Below are 17,901 nucleotides of genomic sequence, written 5' to 3'. Positions count from 1 at the left end.
ACACTGTTATTCGCAGCCGTTTTATTCACTTAAGCCGTTTTGAAAACACAAAAGCCAAATGTATTAGTATTATGTAGTGTCAGCCCACCATCCGCACTCTATCGAACGTGAATCGCAATGTTTGAAGGTTGTAAAACAAATACAGTGAACACCATCGCAGCTGGAGCTGAAGTCCTCCGGGTTTAGTGGTACTTGTAGTTCCTGTGGTGCTTCAATTTGGTGTAGTTGATCATATAGAAGAACGTCATGCTGGCCACGGTCAGCTGGAAAAAGGGTGCAATGCCAGCACGCTTGGGAAAAACGTACTTATGCTGCCAGCGCCACCAGGCACGGCTGACGGCACCAACCATTGCGTTGGGGGTCTTGTTGCGGCGACCGAACCAGGAGCCCAACTCGCCCAATTTCACCTGTCCGAATGGGACATCAGCTGCAAGTAAAGATAGTTAATTATGTAAATTACTCTGAATCTCTCATATCCGTGTCAATGTGCTCTGCTCGCACTTGCCTGCCGTGCCGCAAGAATCTTGCGCTGAAAATTACGTAACTTTGAAAAATTGCTTACCTTTGCCATAAAAGCGGGCAGGGTCGTATGGACCATGCACCTTGGGGTTGTATTCAGCTGGATAGTCACCGAAAGCCATCTCGCTGTGTTAAAAAAAATATATTTTATATTTTTCTTATGAAACGAAAAATGATGGCCTGCTACTCACAAGTGTGACAATCGAAATGTAGGGATGTAATCGATATTACGACTGTGTTGTACTTTTCATCACTAGAACTAGATCACTCTTTGAGTTCAGATTATATTTTCTGGCTTGTTAGCAGTGCTGCCAACTTTTTTACAGAAAAAGCTGACAGCAGAAAAAAAACGAAAGATTAGCTGAAAACTTACAACAAAATCCATAAAAAGCTCAAGTATTGGTGTTAGAAATTTTGAATTAAAGTGACATTTAATATGTATTTTATATTATTTTCATTAACTCATCCGCATTTGGTCTTCAAAAAAAGCCAGATCTGACGGGAAAAAGCGCCATCGGCAGCACTGTTTGTTAGTTAAATATTTTTATCGTTGAACAGTGAAAAAACTAAAAAGATGGACTAATAAATTATTTATCTAACATTAAACACATTTAAAATTATTCGTTATCGATGGCAATTGAACCACTGTTCGATTCACTTCATCGAACTAGTTCGGTCAGGAACCACGCAACTCCAGTATATACAGAAATCAAATACGATTTTTTTTTGCATCCAGCCTGAAATTCAAATCAGAAACCAAGTAAATAAATATTAAAAGGAACAATAAATAATGAAAATGGAAGATCTCTTGACGAAGGGTTCGTCGTCGCCGCAGGAGGAAGACGACGAAGATGAGAAGGCGGAGCTGAAGGCAAAAGTCGCAATTGCCTCTGATGAGGGGGTGGAGAACGCTGAGGATGCTGTGGAGGAGTGCGCTGAAAAGGAAAGCGCGGGTGGAAAGAAGAAAGGCACGCGCAAAAAACGCTCCCTCAACTGGGAAGAAGCGGAGAGGGGACTGCTGCTGGAGGTTATCAAATCAAAAGTGGCGTTCGTTGAGAACCGTAGTGTGGATGCCAAGAGTATCAAAGCCAAGCGTCTGGCCTGGTCCCAAATCACCAAACAGTAAGTGTAGATTGCGCAACACAAATGTGTATTACTGTACATATACTAAGGGACATTTCCATTGCAGATTTAATGCGTTGAACTTTCGGCATCGACTGCTCGAGCAAATTCAGGTGCAATGGCGCAGCATGAAGAACTCGGCGAAGCGCGAGCATCAGCAAAAGCATCCCAAGTCCGATCCCCTGGAGGGCATGCGTATGATTGAGTTTATGGAGGAGCTGCAAAAGGATCCGGTAACCGCGCGGAGCCAAACCCGCGGGGTCAACACCAATGGCGCCACCGTAAGCACACTCAAGAAGGAACTACTCGATATTGACGAAGATGAGGATATGCCGCTGGCCGCCTTGCCAAACTCGACGAATGCCAGTGAGGACACGTTGCAGACATCCACCATGGCCATACCATCGCCACCCCCCTCCACCGCTGGCGGTGATGGGGACTCGCAGCAAGAGAGCGCTCCTTCACAGCCGCCCACTCAACGTCGCAAGCGTGCCAAACCCAAGTCAACGGTTAATAAAAATGATTCCGGGGATATGGGAGAGGACAACGAAAAGGTAGCTCCAGTGCGAAAGCGGCGACAGCGCAATGTAAGTTGGAGGATTGTCCAAGCAGCTATGAACACGAGCAATGCTAATAACGAATCGTCTTCCCCGGGACAGCTCTCGCAGGCTCAGTCAATAATATCAGATGAAAATGAAGCGTCCACAACCGTTGCGCCTAGCACAACGCCCCAGCAGTTCTCGTCGGCGGCAACAACGGTTCCCGAAACGAATAGCCCGCCAGCCGCCCCGCATGACCTCATCAGCAGCACGGATATGGAGCAAAAGTATAAACATGACCTTTTCAAGCTGCTGAAACAGGCCCGTCTGGCCGAGATAGACTATGCACGCCGCGAGCACGAACAGAAGTTGCGCCTAGAGCAGATGGAACAGGAAATAAAAATGGCATACTACCGGCAAGAGCAGGACTTGAAGCTTCGACACATGCGGGAAGAGCACGATATAAGGCTCCGGCAACAGCGACGAGAACACGAGGCGCGTCTTGGTATTTACAGCCTCAAATGCAGCGGACTAAATGGAAGCATACAGGAACAGATGCCCCTGCCCTCAGCGAAATGCAACGCCAAAATGGACTACAATAATGTCCACATGGACGGTGACACTGTCAAGCCATCGACCAGTGCAGAGGGGAAGCTGGCTCTCAGTGCAGCCTGCAATTAGTGGGCGTGGTGGGGGGGTCAGACACACGCTCGCAATACGAATTGCCAGAAATTAGCCTGTAAGTGTATTTAGAGGAAAACATCATCCAATACTTTAAAATTTAGCTTGAAATACGTTTAGCGAAATGTAGCCCGACCAAATCACGGTCAGATGAATGATTTCGAAGACGAATGAATGAATACGAATACTCAAAAACTACACTCAAGATGCCACTCGGGCGCCGCCTGCCACGAAAAATGGACTGTTTTTTTGTGCATTTCGCACCACACACAAATACGAGCATACAGACAATGCATTTTCAATATAGTATTACATATATATTTCTAAAGATTAAGACTCCTCAAAAACATGATCATTTCAAACGCGGTTGTGTCGTACGAAACAAAAATACTCAAACACACTCTGAATAAGTTCCCTATTTGCAAATCTTTAAAACGCATACGACGCCCCAAGTCAGTCAGTATTCTTTATTGCCACTGTATTATTTTTACTTTTTACATTTTTTATTTGTAAGTTTTTTTTTACAAAACTTACAATTTAGACATAGGTACGTGTCGTAATTGTAAATCCCTGTATGTCTGTTCATACATTACCGGAGAATCTTTTATAATTCTTATAATCATAAGTTACTGTACATCGTGTTCTATAGCGCAGTAATGTCCTGTCACTTTGCTTCTGCTTAATAAAAGGCATGATTAAGGCGAGAGCGAAGTAAAGTTAAACTAGATAAAGAAAATACAAATACATAGTGTGTAATCAACTCTTCGAATGTGTTTTAATAGCTTTCAAATCTCTGCCATTATACTCAAAATATCCAAAATTTGTGTATGATGGAGCTTTTTTTTAAATTGTACGTCAGTATATAGGGGAATTTCGAGTCTTTCTTTTAGTTGTTAGTTTTACTTATTATTTACTATTTTTTTAGAATCGTACAGTTTTTTCGTAGTATATAGCAAATTTTTCGCAAAATGAAGAACCTTGACGGAACACTTGACTATATGGAAAATGCACGGTTCAATTATTTATACGCGCCTGAAATTGCCCGTTTGGAAAAGGAAACCAGCTTTAAGCACACCGAACTGACATGTGTCGTGATGATATATCACAAATTTGTGTTGGAGAATGGCGAGCGCGCAAAATTCATGACATTAATGCAGCTCAGTAGCCTTGTTGAAAACGTATTTGGAGTTACTGATCAAACGATTAACGCTAACGTTGTCTCACGGATAAGTTTTGATCCGGACTTCGATCATCCAGACTTTTCCGCCGATCGCCACTGCAATTTGCGGTCATTCATTAAGCTCTTTGACATTTATTTTACCGACGATCTAGAAAAACGTATGGTTTTTTGTTTCTCAGTGAGTAAAATCCAATATGTAAAAGTAAGTGGAGTGGTAATATGACTACGGGATATATCTATAGGTATATGATAGGACTGATTTCAATTCTCTGGATCGAGAGGTTGTCCAGCTCTATGTGGATAAATTCTTCGAAGGCGACGACGAGGATGAGGTTTTTGAGTTGCGTCAAGTAAGACTATTGCTTGACTATATAATTCCCATACCATTTCACGTCTGATATATTCGCAGGACATGGTGGAATTGATTTTCATAAAGTTCGACCAGGATAAGGACACTTTCATATCGGCAGAGGAATATTACGATGTGGTGCGCCAGCAGCCCATGCTGTTGGAGTTCCTTGGTCCCGTGTTTCCCACAACTCGTCAAAAGGACATTGTGGCTCATTGTGCCAATATCATGTCCTGCTATGCTGAAAACGAGGGAAATTATGAATGATTTATGCATTTACATATAACCAAATTAAAGTAATAAAATTTGAGTGTAACAGTTATTTGACTACCTGTCTTAGCTGAAATATAGAGATGGCATGATACAGAACACTAATTGTCCTAGTGTCATAAGACCACTAACCATACAGTATATATGTATATGTGCCAGTCCATACACCGAACATGTCGCAAACGAACTTTTTGGATTAGATCCCGGGTCTTCGACGCTGGCGTTTGTCTACCGCCGTGTAGTTATGAGCCAGCCTGCTTTATCTCATCGGCTTGGACCGGGTAAGTTTCCTTTGCTTCCCCCTTTTCATTTGGTTGGTTCTTCATTTATTTTTGTATTCCTTTCAGCTCTATTGGCCGAGACCCTCTCTGGCCACAATCTGCTATGCCATTTCTATCCGATTTCCCCGTGCCAGACGGAGTCCTATCTAAGAATTATCGAGGCGCATTCGAGACAGACATTCGAGGTTTGATATATTCGCAGGACATGGTGGAATTGATTTTCATTCCTTGGTCCCGTGTTTCCCCCAATTCAACAAAGGGAAATACGTGTCCATATAATAAATAAATAAAATTAAAATAAATAATTAAAAGATTTCAACAATGAATTAAAATACGAAAAAATTTCAAAATTTGCACAAGTACTACTTATATTGCCAGTTTCGAATGCATCATGTGAAAGAATTTTCTCCGAAGTGAACTAATAAAAACAAATACAAGAAATAGATTTAAGAATATAAATGTTTCAAATCTTTTATATGTAAGACAAGGTCTAAGGAAGAACAACGGTTGCGAGAATTTTGAACCGAACACTGAAATGCTGTTTAAATATCCCAGCGACATCGTTAGTGACGATAGTGATAGTGTTAGTGATTAGTATATTATTAAGACTTTATTATTATTAATAAGTCTTATTAAGACTTAAGATTATTAAATGAAATGAATGAGTGCGCACCACTCGTAACCAGTCGATAGTATCGATAGTCGAACTGGAATCGGGTAAGGCTCTTTTACGCGAATGACAACTCTGAGTCCCATTCCATGCACACATACCCTGGGGGAAATGGATGTTATAGAATTGTGAATACGTTTGTCTTCCAAGGCTCAGTAGGTATCAGGATCGACATAAATATATACAAGATACTAATAAGGTACTTGAATATGTCTAAAGAATATCAATTTGAGAAAAGGTCTTAATAAATTACGTTTGATCTTCATATAAAATTAGCGAAATAGGGTGTACAAAGGGCTATACACGCATCACGTCTTCACGTATATATTTCTGACAGTCGTATCGATAAATCCGCGGTTACTATACGGGTCTAAATTTTAGTAAACAAAAATCACAATAATTATGGCCACTGAAGAGCATCAGCGTCTGGCTAACATAGTGAAGAGCTGTCATGAGAGCCTGCGGCAGCTTACGAAGGATCATGGGGCCCAGGTGGCCTGGCAGGAGCACACAAGCCCACAGAATACGAAACGTCTGCTGGAGTACGCCAACGCAATGCGGGAGCTAGCTGGCATATGGGAAAGAAATGACAGCAACATGGAGCTGCAGGCACGCAGCCGCATCAAGTGGGCCATTGACTACATAACCAAGTACTTCTTCACCGAGGGAATATACATGCAAAAGCGCCAGCGGGAACTGAGATTACTAGAATGTTACACCAGCGAGCAGCAGCTGGGTGAAGTGACGTGCGAGTTCTTGGAGGAGCCACCAGACAGGTTGCGGGTACTGGACGTGGGAAGCTGTTTCAATCCCTTTGCCAATTCCCCGCATCTGGAGGTGACAGCAATTGATTTGTGTCCCGCCACCAATGACGTCCTCCAAGCGGATTTCCTGAAAGTTGATGTGTCGCCAGGACTCGCAGAGCCAGATCTTTGCGAGGGCAGCGTGAAGAGTCTGCCTGCCAACCACTACGAGTGTGTTATATTCAGTCTTCTCTTGGAGTACATGCCCAGTGCGGAACAGCGCCTTCTTTGCTGCCGGAAAGCCTACGATCTCCTACGCCCCGAAGGTATACTTGTTCTCATAACGCCCGACTCTCAGCATGTGGGCAAGAACGCGCACTTGATGAAGAACTGGCGCTACTCATTGGCCAAATTGGGCCTCCTCAGGGTACGCTTTGAAAAGTTGCCGCATATCTCCTGCATGGTGTTCCGTAGGGCCATAAGCATAGACCTTTCTCGCCACTGGGCGAGCATTCATCGAGAGGAGGGCATGTGCGAAGCCATAAAAATACCGCAGGACGAAAATTAGATAAGACAAGAGTCTGGCCGGCCATCTGTGTGGTTGTAAATATGTCCACGTCTACTTATTTATGACTTAACTTATCTGTGTTAAATGTGAGTTAATAATAATGGTTGACGATTTATCTATATCGTAAATATTCAAATGCTATTGCTTCTGCAACTGTGTACCAGCTGGCGCTGGTTCCGATTGTGGGAACAGGGACGCGCCGCTCTGACGCTTCTTCATGGCTGTGGAGGCACCCTGCGAGATTTTCATTATATTGGGGGGCAGGGGCTTCTTACGGTCTGCCTCCCATTCGGCGCGATGCAGGCGCTGGCGATGTTTGTACATGTTGGCATTCGAAAAGAACGTCATTGGACAGTTGGGACAGGTGTAGAGGACCTCTCCGGTGTGAGTGGAGGTGTGCTCCTGCAGGAGAAACAGAAGATGGATTAGAAATACGATGATAGAGGACTAATTAGTCGACGTACTCGTAAATCTTGCGGTCGCTTGAAAGCCTTTTCACACATTCCGCACTTGAACTTTCGCTCGCAGAGATGATTGTGGTAAATATGTCGCTTGAGAGCTCTGGAGTTGGTTGAAGTCTTGTTGCAAATGTGACAGCGGTGCTCACCCCCCGGCGGCTCATGCACCGTATTCATGTGCTGCTTAAGGCCGGACAGATGCCGCAGCCAAGTGCCGCAAATCTCGCACTGCACGGGCTCCGGTTTGGGACGGGGCTCGTCGGAATGTTCCAGCTCATGATGCTTTTTGAGATTCGTTTGGGAGCGCAATGTCTTGCCACATTTATCGCACATGATCGCAGTTTCAGGGTCATGCATATAGCGCAAGTGCTCCTTCAGCTTGCGCTCTGTGGGAATTCTGGAACAGTAAAAGAATAAACATTAAGTTTGGGTTTACTTTAAAGTCGTAGTTCTAATCGTAACTAACTTCTTATTGCATTCTGGGCAGGTGAATTTGTAATCGGACTTGGCCACATGCTTGGATACATTGTGATATTCGATAGCTGCCTTGGTGGTAAAGGTTTTCGGGCACTTTTCGCACTGATAAACCCGCTTCTCCTTGGGATCCGTACTGTCGGACGGATTCGTGTGCGATTGCTCGTGTATTTCCAAGGTGCGGGAGTCCTGAAATACTTTTCCACATTGGGAGCACATAAAATGATCGGGGTTTTGATGAACCATGACATGTTCCGCCAATGTTTTACGTATCGTAAACTTCTTTCCGCAGCAGCTGACGTAGCCCGATTCGATGTTGTGCGAGAGGCGGTGATGCCGTCGCATGTCGGCAAAGTTCTGGACCAGGAGATTGCATATTTCGCAGGACAACTTTTTGAAGAACTTGATGATAATTTCATCATACTCATTTTGCTGGAGCTTGCGCCGTTCGATCTCCTCGCGGCTCATGCGGACAGGTGGGACCAAGGGCTTGGGACGCTTTCTGTACTTCTTCGGCTTGACTACGACCCGCTTGGGTATCTCAGCGTAACGCTCTTCTGGCTCAAAGTCCGGCAAACTGTTGTCCGAGTCTTCATCGCTGGTGTCACTGGAGGAGCTGGCGCTGTCTTCCGTTCCCAGCACAGCCTCTGCGGCCACAAAGTCATTGTCATCATCGTCATCTGAGGCCAATTCTTTTTTCAGTCGTTCAGGAGACTCGAGCTTGGGCATAGGTTTCCGGCCACGCCGCGTACTTCTTCTCAGTTGGCGCTTTTTGCTAGATCCGTTTCTTTCGGATGATCCGTTTGAATCATTTAGGAACTCCGCCAGGGGAACGTCTCCATCTGAATCACTACCAAGTGCCTGCTCATTCTTTATCCGACGCTTTGGATTGGTGGGCCAGTCCGAATTTCCACTGGGCCTTTTCGTAGCAGTTTTGTGTCCATCAGTGTCCACCGGGTCCTCTAGAAACTCCAGCTTGGTCAGAGGCTCCAATTCGTTCACCTCCACCTTAACCGCGCTGGGGGCAAAGAAACCCTCGGACAGGGCATCTAGCTCTGCCGCAAGCAGGGGGTTGATGGCCTCTGTCTCGCCACAGAACTCGATTGGAATACTTTTCGAGTCGCTCTGCCGCTGCTGGTGCAGAATGTACACTCGCTCATGGAACTCATTGAAACTGCTCACGTTTTTCCAGCAGTCTCGGCAGATCACCTCCGAATTATTATCCGCAATGGGTAGCTGGGATAGAGGGTTTAAAGATGAGTCTTTATATTGGAATCGGAATCAACTGTCCAGTAACTTACCTCAAAGAACAGGAAATGTTTGTTAATGGTCTCCCTTATGCTGAGACGCATCCCTTCATCGGAAAACAGTCCATAGGAAGCATCGGAGGAACCCAAACAAAGTACACAGGCTGTCATGATGCTATACTACCAAATGCATGCTAATACAATCTTTCTACGAGTCCAGCTCCATTCAGAAATTTGTTTATAAAAATTCTCATAAAATCACGCACTATGGTATTTTTTGGTGAATTATTTGTCAGGTGATAGCGCGTCTTCGGAAACGCAAAATCGATAAAATAAATAAATCGAAATAGGAGTGACAAAAATCAGCTGTGCGCATTTTATTAAAACAAGCGAGCAAAAATTACTAGTTATCCGCATTAATTTAATTAGTATACATTAAAAAATTGTAATGGCTAAACGTAAGAATAAAAGGACCCCAAGGCGGATACATCGTCATCGGCACAAAAACGGACTGTCTTCACCCAAGACCACGCGGATGCTGCTCAACAAGTCGGCCCTAAGAACACAGGTAGATAATTCTCGCGCCGAAACGAGAATCACGGTGAGTGTAGCCATAGAATATTAGAATATATTATTATTAAATTAAATGCATAGTTTGTTGTACGAGACGCGAATCGCGATTAACCCGCTTATCCCGCGTATGTTGAGTGTTGTGTTGTGTTGTTGTGGTACCTTTGTCAGTGCGCAATCGCCGTAACCAAGCAGCACCGAAAAACTTAAGTACAGACAAAAATTGAGCAAGTTCCAGAAAAACCTTGACACGAATTAGACCATCGCAGACAAGCAAATCGAAGGCAGAAAAAGTCGTTATCAAATCCAAGTTGCCAAAAGCAGTTACCAAAACCCACCAAAAATCAGCGAAAAATGGAAGAGATCTGGAAGAAAGTCTGCAGCCACTACGATGTGCCCGAGCAGGTGGCCAATGAGTGGTTCACTCGCATCCAGGAGCATCTGAGTGACGACAGTCCCTCGCGGGCCTACCACAACTGGAACCAGATGATGCAGCGCAAGGAGTCGCACCTGGCCGAGTGCACCAATCCGAACATTGTGCTGGCTGCATTCTTTCAGTATTACCACTTTGATGGCAACCGCAGCTGTGTAGAGGAAAACTGCGAGGTATTCCAGGAGTTCTGCAAGGAAGCCACCATCGAAGATGTGAGTAAGAGTCCGACATCATTTGACGATGGGCTATAGCTTGAGTGTTGCTGCGTGTCTTAAACAGGATGATACCAAGAGTCTGGTGTGCAACCTGTTGGGACGCAAAACTCCCGAGAACGAAGTGCACTGGTGCCACGACGATGAAGCCAATTTGTTGCAGGATGTGGATTTGGTGGTGCTGGCGTAAGTATTTTTCCCTTCCCCGAAACGAAACGAAACGAATTTGTTGCTTATTTGCTCCACCGTCTGATGATCCACAAGCTCCTCACCGGAGGAGTACAAGCACTATACAACGCTTCTGCGTTCCGAATACGCAAATCTCGATGATGCGACATACAAGGCCATGCGCATTAAGGTTCTGGAGACACTATTGCTTATACCATCAATATATGCAACTGGGGAGTACCACGACAAGTACGAGGAGCAGGCCCGTGCCAATATACGCAGCGAGATACTCGAGTTGAAGAAGTAAGGCGTTTGCGCGACTTGCTCAGATTTAGATTCCAAAGGGCTCTTTATTTGCTGCTTAGCTGTGTACTTAATTGCTGTTTATACCTCATTCGAAATGCATGAAATTACTACACAACCAAGACTGCTCGAAGGACAGAGGTTCCTTGACAGATTGGGACGTCTTTTTTTAACAGTCCCATGCATGGACTCTAGATAAATTGTAACTTAATTCTGAACTGAATTCAAGTTTAATCAAAATTTGTCTACTAGTTCGATTTTATGCCAATCTATACGTAAGCCCTTTTAATATAATTACTACCATATTCCCACAATAAACATGATAAATATGTATATCAAAAACTATTCAAAAGCACGCCGTTTTACTAAAAGCACATTTTGAGAACTTAAATTTGAAAACCTCTTGGGTGAGGGGCACACAGTAAGTAGGAAAAGTAACACTGGATTACTTTTCTTTTTTTTCTTTTATCAAAACTGAGCTTGAAATTTTTCATAATTTGCATTCCCTTTCACCAGGCTCATCAAACACAGCAAATTACAGAAGCCGCCAGCGACAGAACCGCAATCCCGCCAGTAGGTAACTTTACAGAGCGTTCTGCGATGCCATCAGCAGACCAAACTGCTCGATTCAAGAAGTTCACAGATGATCGGAGCAGGGTGAGACGGTGGATGGAAGCTTTGAGGAAGTATTGCATTTTGATTATTTCAGAACTCTCCCAAGCGCTTACAGCCGAACGCACAAAAGAAAAAGAAGAAAATGGATCGCAAATACATCCAGAAGCTGCTGAGCTCGATCAAGAAGAAATACCGGATGAACAAAGGTCCGCACTTTAAGCGCAGGTTGGAGTTTCGAAACGATCCGCCGGCTGAGGCAGTATTGCCCAAGCCCAAGTTTTATAGACCCCCGAAGGTAAGGTTGAGATTGTGTTGGGACTTTGACCACTTATTCACATGCAACTCAGGCGAATGGGAGCTCAACTCCAAATCAAAATGATACCATTGAGGATGGAGAAATAGTTGAGGGACTAGAAATCACCGATGATGATGATGACTGCGTGCTACTGGAGCCCCCAACGGCCTTCATAAACATCGATGATGATGAGAGTGATGACGAGCCCTCTACCAGTGACAGAAGCTTCAAGGCTTGCAAGCGTCGTGCTGAATTGCTCGCCTCATCACCTCAAATACTGTTCGAAGACTGCCATCGCCAGACAGCGCTTTTAAGGACATCGAAACCAACAAACCAACTGCTTTATTCCACCATGGCCAAGAAGGCCGTGCCAGAGGCTTCCTACATCGTCTCAGACGATAGCTTCGAAATGGCCAGGCCGAAGACAAGCCTAACACATGCCGATTCTGTCATTGTTATCGATGACACTATTACGGAGGAAGACTTCATTCCGTTGCCACCCGATGATCCAATACGGAAAAGCTCTAAAACGAAGGGAAAGAAGCGGAGTAGCAAGCGAATGAACGACAGCCTGTTCACCTCTGCGGAAAAGAAAGAGCTTGGTAAGTACAATAGGAACACCTTCAACCCCTCAGAGGAATTGGAAGAGACTGACAACGAGCCGAAATCAAACAAGAGAGCGGTTATAATCGATGGCAGCAATGTGGCCTTCGCGTGAGTGTTTCGCTACGACACACACGTGTATGTATGCTAAAGAATCCATTTTCAATACCCTCACAGACATGGAAATTCCAACATATTCTCCTCGGAGGGCATCAAATATTGCCTGCAGTATTTCGATAAAATGGGCCATAATGCCAAGGCTGTGATACCGACGTTCCGCAAAAATGCGACCAAATCCTCAAATCCCGAACTTCTGGATAAGCTGCACAAAGAGGGTAAGATCGTATTTACTCCATGCAAGAACTTGCCTGGTAAAATGTCCATCAGCTACGATGATCGGTAAGCTGTAGATTGATTTTGTATTTCCCATTAAATCTCCATTAAAATACTTGGTTTCCTATCCTTCAGCTTCATATTGCAGCTGGCGTACGAGTGGAATGCAGCTGTGGTGTCGAATGATAACTACAGGGATCTGATAAATGAGAATCCAGCATTCAAGAAGATTGTGGAGACTCGCGTTCTTGGCTATTCTTGGTGCGACAACATATTCATACTCCCAAAGGATCCGTATGGACGCTGGGGACCGACACTTGATGAAATACTAAAATGTTAAATCCTTTCTTATATGTATTTAAATTCGTTCAGTTTAGTTAAATAAGTTATCTCATTGAAGCTATTTACATTTCATGTCTCGTTGGCATTTCTGTGGCTCCATCTTTTCTTTTTTGAATCCCATCAAGAAATGAAAAGTTGAAAAATCATCAGGGATACGTTTATTTCAGCATTTAGTAAATTGCTTAATCAAAAATTAAAGAAACTTTTATTCATACATAAGAATTACTCTTAAAATTTCTTGTATATATGTATAAGCGTGTATATTTAAGTATGGAATACAATTTATTATTTCGGAATCGAAAGTTTTTGTTACAACACCGGTGGCTGACCGTTCACCAGGAACGTTGTGGTGGTTGTCGTCGTGGTGGTGGCGAGAGTTCCCGACTCGTAGACTGGCGGTGGCTCGTTGATGCCCACCTCCAGGTTGGTGGCAATGGTCAGTGTGGAGGCTGCATTGCTGACTCCTTGCTTCTGTTCGCAGTATGCTGCCTCATCGTAGCTGGGCGGCAGATCCAAAGTCTTTGGCAGCACAGTAATCTGGTCGTTCTGGTCACCTACACTGACGCTGCTGATGCCAGCGGCACAGCTGGAACTGCCATTGCAATTGTTGTTCGTCACACTGATTTCCATCTCACGACGGGCTGAAGGAAGAGAAGGAAGCGAGTTCAAAACCACATTTAAATTTACACTTGCCGCCAAAGCTCTTTGTTAAGAAGCTTTCAGCTGTAAAAACGATAGCTTTCGCTGTTAAAACGCTATATTCAAGGTGTTAACCTAACATGGCATATCGCTGTTACGTCAGCTGACTCTGCTGTGACGTCACCCGAGCAGCTGGCGCTTGGCCGCGTTTCTAAATAATTTCATTGCTTCTATAAAGTTTCTGCTTGTTGTTTACGTACGCGGCTGCAATACCAGCGGTGCCACCTAAAGCGCACAAAATCTAGTAAGTGAAACTGTTTGCACAAGTTCGAACCTTTCGATCGGCTCACCTTCATTCACGTTTATATAATACGCGTTGGCGCCTCGCACAAGGTGAAAGTTAAGGTGCATGTGGCATACAGAAATCGAGAGATATGTAAATGAAAATGTTTGCTCTGTGCTGTTTGAAAGATGCAACAGGTTTAAGCGCACCAATTTGAGCTATCAGAGGGCCGCCACGAAAGTGTTCCAGTACAAAGTGCAAAGGCTGAAACTAATGAATGAACTCTGACCCTGACTCATTCGCAAAACTAATTTCGGGGTAATTTGAAGTGAAAGCCCTCCCCAGAGCACAGTTCAGGGGCTAATCGGCAGTGACAACCTGTTGGCTTCACACCTGAGTGGCTTCTCCCGCGCTGGCATTCCAACAACCGAGACACCACACAAATTTTAACACTTTCTTCTTCACATTCCACAGCACAGAAGCCGCTGCCATAGATGTCGTTGCGTCGCGTTCTGGGCTATGGCGCCTTGGGCGCTGGACTGGTCAGCACCGGCCTCAGTCTCCACACAAACGACTACGACCCGAACTCCCTAGGGATTGTGCGGCTGTCGCGCTCCGCTGCTGCCGTCGTGGATGTGGCTCTGACATACAAGCGAGAGCTCTACTACAGGGAATGGGACAAAGAGACGCCCGAATACAAGGCTGAGAAGAGTCGGGTGCACAAGATAGCGGCCGAGAAGCTGCTGAAGCTGATATGCACCAATAAGGGGGTGTACATCAAGGTCGGGCAGCACATAGGTGCCCTGGAGTATCTGCTGCCCAAGGAGTTTGTGCAGACAATGAAGGTGCTGCACTCGGATGCGCCACAGAATCCAATCGAGGACCTGTACAAGGTTATCCGACAGGACCTGAAGTGCAATCCGGAGGATATATTCGATAGCTTTGAGCGGGAACCGCTTGGCACCGCCTCCCTAGCCCAGGTGCACAAGGCTCGCCTGAAGACCGGTGAGATAGTGGCTGTCAAGGTGCAGCATCCGTATGTGAAGGGCAACTCCCGCGTGGATATGAAAACGATGGAGCTGGCGGTCAATGTGCTATCCAGAATATTCCCCGACTTTAAGATCCACTGGCTGGTGGAGGAATCCAAGAAGAACCTGCCCGTCGAGCTGGACTTTCTCAACGAGGGCCGCAACGCCGAGAAGGTTGCCAAGCATTTTGAGAAGTACAGCTGGCTGCGCGTGCCCAAGATCTACTGGCATCTGAGCTCTACCCGTGTCCTGGTCATGGAGTATCTGGAGGGTGGCCATGTCACGGACCTCTCCTACATTAAGAGAAACAAAATCGACGCTTTTGCGGTTTCCAATCGCATCGGCCAGCTGTACTCGGAGATGATCTTCAAGACGGGCTTTGTACACAGTGATCCGCATCCGGGAAACATTCTGGTGCGGCGCACACCTCAGCACAATGTAGAGATCATCCTGCTGGACCACGGGCTGTACGCTAACTTGACGGACAAGTTCCGCTACGATTACTCCAAGCTCTGGCTAAGCATACTCAATGTGGACCGCAAGGCCATGCGGTTTCACAGCGAGCAGTTAGGAATCAAGGGGGATCTGTACGGACTGTTTGCCTGCATGGTGACAGGCCGTCCCTGGGAGACGGTCATGCAGGGCATCACCAAAGTCAAATATTCCAAAGAGGAGGTGAGTTTATCCAAATTTTCTCTCCCGAACTCTAATGTTGATGATTTTTATCTCCATTTGCAGAAGAACACCCTTCAAAGCAACACGTCCATGGTGCTACCTCACATTTCGGATGTCCTGGAGCAAGTCGATCGCCAGATGCTGCTCATCCTGAAGACGAACGATTTGATTCGGGGCATTGAATCGACGTTGCGCACACAGAACCGCATGACCGCTTTCTGGGTCATGTCCAAGTTCTGTGTCCAATCCTCGTATGCCGAGCAGAGGACCCGGCTGGCCAACTCCCGTTCGCGTGCCCTATGGCTGCAGCTGCGCGAGCGCTGGGAGCTGCTCAAGCTGAACTGTTACTACCTCTACCTGGGACTGATTAACTTTGGTTTCCTCGAAGCACTCAAGCAGGTCATATAGCACTATCTGAATTAAAAGTACAAAACTGGTGACAAATTACCTCGCTGTCTCTGCAGAGCCAGGGCCCGGACTTGCGCCTCCCGCTTGCGTTTCAAGGCACTCTAGGGGGATGGGAGTAAGCGGAGGGTTAGCAGGAGCAGATCCCAAATCGATCTCAGCTTACCATAATCACAACAAGCGGTAGAAGGAAGATGAACAGAAACACCAGGGTCATATACATCACATAGTTAGGATAGTAGTACACGTAGGGACCTTCCCACGTAGCGGTATATCCGCCACCATTGCTGGCCCACCCAGCAGGAGTTGGGCTCACAGTGGCATTACTAATCGACGTAGTAGTGGTCGTCAAATTCGCAATTGTGCTTGTAATAGAGCTAACCGTACTGTTTAAAGCAGGGGCCATATTCCACTCGATATAATTTCTTGTCTATCTATCTATCTATTATTTTGCGTAACACTAATCGAAGTGTATCAATTGCTTCAAAGGCGACGCGGCGGAGCTCGATCGAACTGACTAACTAGACTGGCCCAAATTGATGGCCCCAACCGGGCATGGGTCAGACCTGCGCACACCCGCCGCACACCCGCACATATTTGCTTTGTAATCATTAGCTGATAAGGTGACAAAGGTAGCAACCCGAGCCAGGGGCTTACTTACGGCTGGTTGTGATTTCTGCTCTGTTTTCCGTTTTGTTTCGTGGCTGGCAATTTATCTAATGAGGCGATATGATAAATGTGCGCAAATAGATATATATCTGTACATGGACAACCGTTTATGCGCGTATGTGTGAAACACTATTGTATGTACATATATATTAAGAATATATTTCATGATTTATGGCGAGCGGGCACTCTTCTCGGGCACCAGTTCAGTGGCCCAACTCTGGCAAATATTTATGTTTGTTTTCAAGAACAACCATCCCACAACCCACTTACCTGGCTCATCCTTGAGGCGCTGCGACATCGTATAGGAGCGAAAGGTTATCATCAGCACCTGCAAAAGATACTTGATAGTTGGGTCAACCAGGAGCAGCAGTGGATGGACTGTAGTGTCCACTTACACGCAGCAGGAAGATCAGGAGGCCAAGGAGGCAGAGGGTGAGAAGCATAGCCCCAAGATTATCCATTATAGCCAAATCAGTTAACACTCGGTTGCTTTACTGGCTAGTTTTCTGTCTGCCGGATGAGTGCTCCGTGATTCACACTAAAGCCTTTGGCATATGTCAAGGCTCAAGATAAGATATGGCCCGAACCGAACTTGATTACATTTTAAGCGTTTGATCGACTTTTTAGCGGCATTGTCTTGCGGCCGTGACTCCCCTAACTCTAACTCTGGCAACGTCACGTAGAATCGCGATGCGAATCGTTGAAGAACTGATTTCCAAATGGCCAACACACAGATTGTACTCATCGTGTTATCATCGCCAGATTGCTCTTTTATTCTTGTGCGCCGTGCCTTTGTTTATCTCATGCCGGAGCAAAAGCCCACAAAGAGATGACGACGATAGGCGGTCTGACATTTGTTACAGGTTAATTAAAGCCAGTGGCCGCTTGTTTGGAATTCCGGCCAAAACGCTGAACTCTTCCTTTGGACAACCCCTGACCCCGGGACAAATATTGAGACTTCATTGCATTTCATTTTCCAACATATATATTTCGAATGGGTTTACTTTGATTTGAAATCAATTGAACGAATAATAAAAAGCATCACACGAAAATTCTTAAATACTTAAAGACTACCAACATCAAGTTTTTGCATATGTATCTCTACACAGATCTGCATACATATGTATGTATATATTTTATTGAATTAACAAAGAGTTTTTGTTTTTGGTTTGTCCATTATTATTTTTATGCAATGCATTCTCTCATAATGTTGAAATTGGCACAATT

General features: G+C 45.3%; 9 protein-coding genes across 11 annotated transcripts; 6 read left to right on the top strand and 3 right to left on the bottom strand.

Moving 5' to 3' along the window:
• Nucleotide 1: 1 nt before the first annotated feature.
• On the bottom strand, nt 2–678 carry LOC6600857 (putative ATP synthase subunit f, mitochondrial). Its single transcript, XM_002025958.2, has 2 exons — nt 563–678; nt 2–427 (listed from the first exon to the last, which is right to left on the bottom strand). The coding sequence occupies exons 1-2, from the start codon at nt 639–641 to the stop codon at nt 183–185; spliced, it is 324 nt and encodes a 107-aa protein (XP_002025994.1). The 5' UTR covers nt 642–678; the 3' UTR covers nt 2–182.
• A 604-nt stretch (nt 679–1,282) lies between these two features.
• On the top strand, nt 1,283–3,621 carry LOC6600858. The gene is made up of 3 exons (XM_002025959.2): nt 1,283–1,641; nt 1,709–2,228; nt 2,301–3,621. Exons 1-3 carry the CDS (start codon nt 1,310–1,312, stop codon nt 2,859–2,861), a joined length of 1,413 nt encoding a protein of 470 aa, XP_002025995.1. The 5' UTR covers nt 1,283–1,309; the 3' UTR covers nt 2,862–3,621.
• A 179-nt stretch (nt 3,622–3,800) lies between these two features.
• Nucleotides 3,801–4,712, top strand: LOC6600859. The gene is made up of 3 exons (XM_002025960.2): nt 3,801–4,219; nt 4,284–4,391; nt 4,451–4,712. Exons 1-3 carry the CDS (start codon nt 3,830–3,832, stop codon nt 4,655–4,657), a joined length of 705 nt encoding a protein of 234 aa, XP_002025996.1. The 5' UTR covers nt 3,801–3,829; the 3' UTR covers nt 4,658–4,712.
• A 1,272-nt stretch (nt 4,713–5,984) lies between these two features.
• Nucleotides 5,985–7,058, top strand: LOC6600959 (S-adenosylmethionine sensor upstream of mTORC1). Its single transcript, XM_002025961.2, has one exon. It carries the CDS (start codon nt 6,014–6,016, stop codon nt 6,920–6,922), a length of 909 nt encoding a protein of 302 aa, XP_002025997.1. The 5' UTR covers nt 5,985–6,013; the 3' UTR covers nt 6,923–7,058.
• Nucleotides 7,051–9,311, bottom strand: LOC6600960 (transcription factor grauzone). Its single transcript, XM_002025962.2, has 4 exons — nt 9,156–9,311; nt 7,847–9,090; nt 7,387–7,777; nt 7,051–7,324 (listed from the first exon to the last, which is right to left on the bottom strand). The coding sequence occupies exons 1-4, from the start codon at nt 9,270–9,272 to the stop codon at nt 7,061–7,063; spliced, it is 2,016 nt and encodes a 671-aa protein (XP_002025998.2). The 5' UTR covers nt 9,273–9,311; the 3' UTR covers nt 7,051–7,060.
• A 215-nt stretch (nt 9,312–9,526) lies between these two features.
• Nucleotides 9,527–13,173, top strand: LOC6600962 (probable ribonuclease ZC3H12C). 2 transcript variants are annotated; one of them, XM_026985406.1, is made up of 6 exons: nt 9,527–9,669; nt 11,304–11,444; nt 11,497–11,697; nt 11,750–12,411; nt 12,478–12,699; nt 12,769–13,173. In XM_026985406.1, exons 1-6 carry the CDS (start codon nt 9,550–9,552, stop codon nt 12,971–12,973), a joined length of 1,551 nt encoding a protein of 516 aa, XP_026841207.1. In that variant the 5' UTR covers nt 9,527–9,549; the 3' UTR covers nt 12,974–13,173. The 2 variants fall into 2 exon arrangements, with proteins under 2 accessions (XP_026841207.1, XP_002026000.2); XM_002025964.2 differs by having other exon boundaries at nt 9,527–9,702.
• Nucleotides 9,850–11,122, top strand: LOC6600961. The gene is made up of 3 exons (XM_002025963.2): nt 9,850–10,316; nt 10,384–10,502; nt 10,581–11,122. Exons 1-3 carry the CDS (start codon nt 10,026–10,028, stop codon nt 10,789–10,791), a joined length of 621 nt encoding a protein of 206 aa, XP_002025999.1. The 5' UTR covers nt 9,850–10,025; the 3' UTR covers nt 10,792–11,122.
• Nucleotides 13,174–13,175: 2 nt separating the features above from the next.
• Nucleotides 13,176–17,747, bottom strand: LOC6600963. Of its 2 annotated transcripts, none has more exons than XM_002025965.2 (3): nt 16,172–16,411; nt 16,049–16,109; nt 13,176–13,616 (listed from the first exon to the last, which is right to left on the bottom strand). In XM_002025965.2, exons 1-3 carry the CDS (start codon nt 16,409–16,411, stop codon nt 13,285–13,287), a joined length of 633 nt encoding a protein of 210 aa, XP_002026001.1. In that variant the 3' UTR covers nt 13,176–13,284. The 2 variants fall into 2 exon arrangements, with proteins under 2 accessions (XP_002026001.1, XP_026841208.1); XM_026985407.1 differs by lacking the exons at nt 16,049–16,109; nt 16,172–16,411 and adding exons at nt 16,945–17,002; nt 17,070–17,747 and having other exon boundaries at nt 13,228–13,616.
• Nucleotides 13,825–16,047, top strand: LOC6600964 (uncharacterized aarF domain-containing protein kinase 1). Its single transcript, XM_002025966.2, has 3 exons — nt 13,825–13,918; nt 14,372–15,600; nt 15,664–16,047. The coding sequence occupies exons 2-3, from the start codon at nt 14,392–14,394 to the stop codon at nt 16,006–16,008; spliced, it is 1,554 nt and encodes a 517-aa protein (XP_002026002.1). The 5' UTR covers nt 13,825–13,918; nt 14,372–14,391; the 3' UTR covers nt 16,009–16,047.
• Nucleotides 17,748–17,901: the final 154 nt, after the last annotated feature.

Source organism: Drosophila persimilis, unplaced genomic scaffold (genome assembly GCF_003286085.1).
Source record: "Drosophila persimilis strain 14011-0111.01,24,50 unplaced genomic scaffold, DperRS2 tig00000002-arrow-pilon, whole genome shotgun sequence".
Taxonomy (NCBI): Eukaryota; Metazoa; Arthropoda; class Insecta; order Diptera; family Drosophilidae; genus Drosophila; species Drosophila persimilis.
The sequence above is the reverse complement of the archived record's forward strand: the minus strand, read 5'-3'. Positions and strand labels throughout refer to the sequence as shown.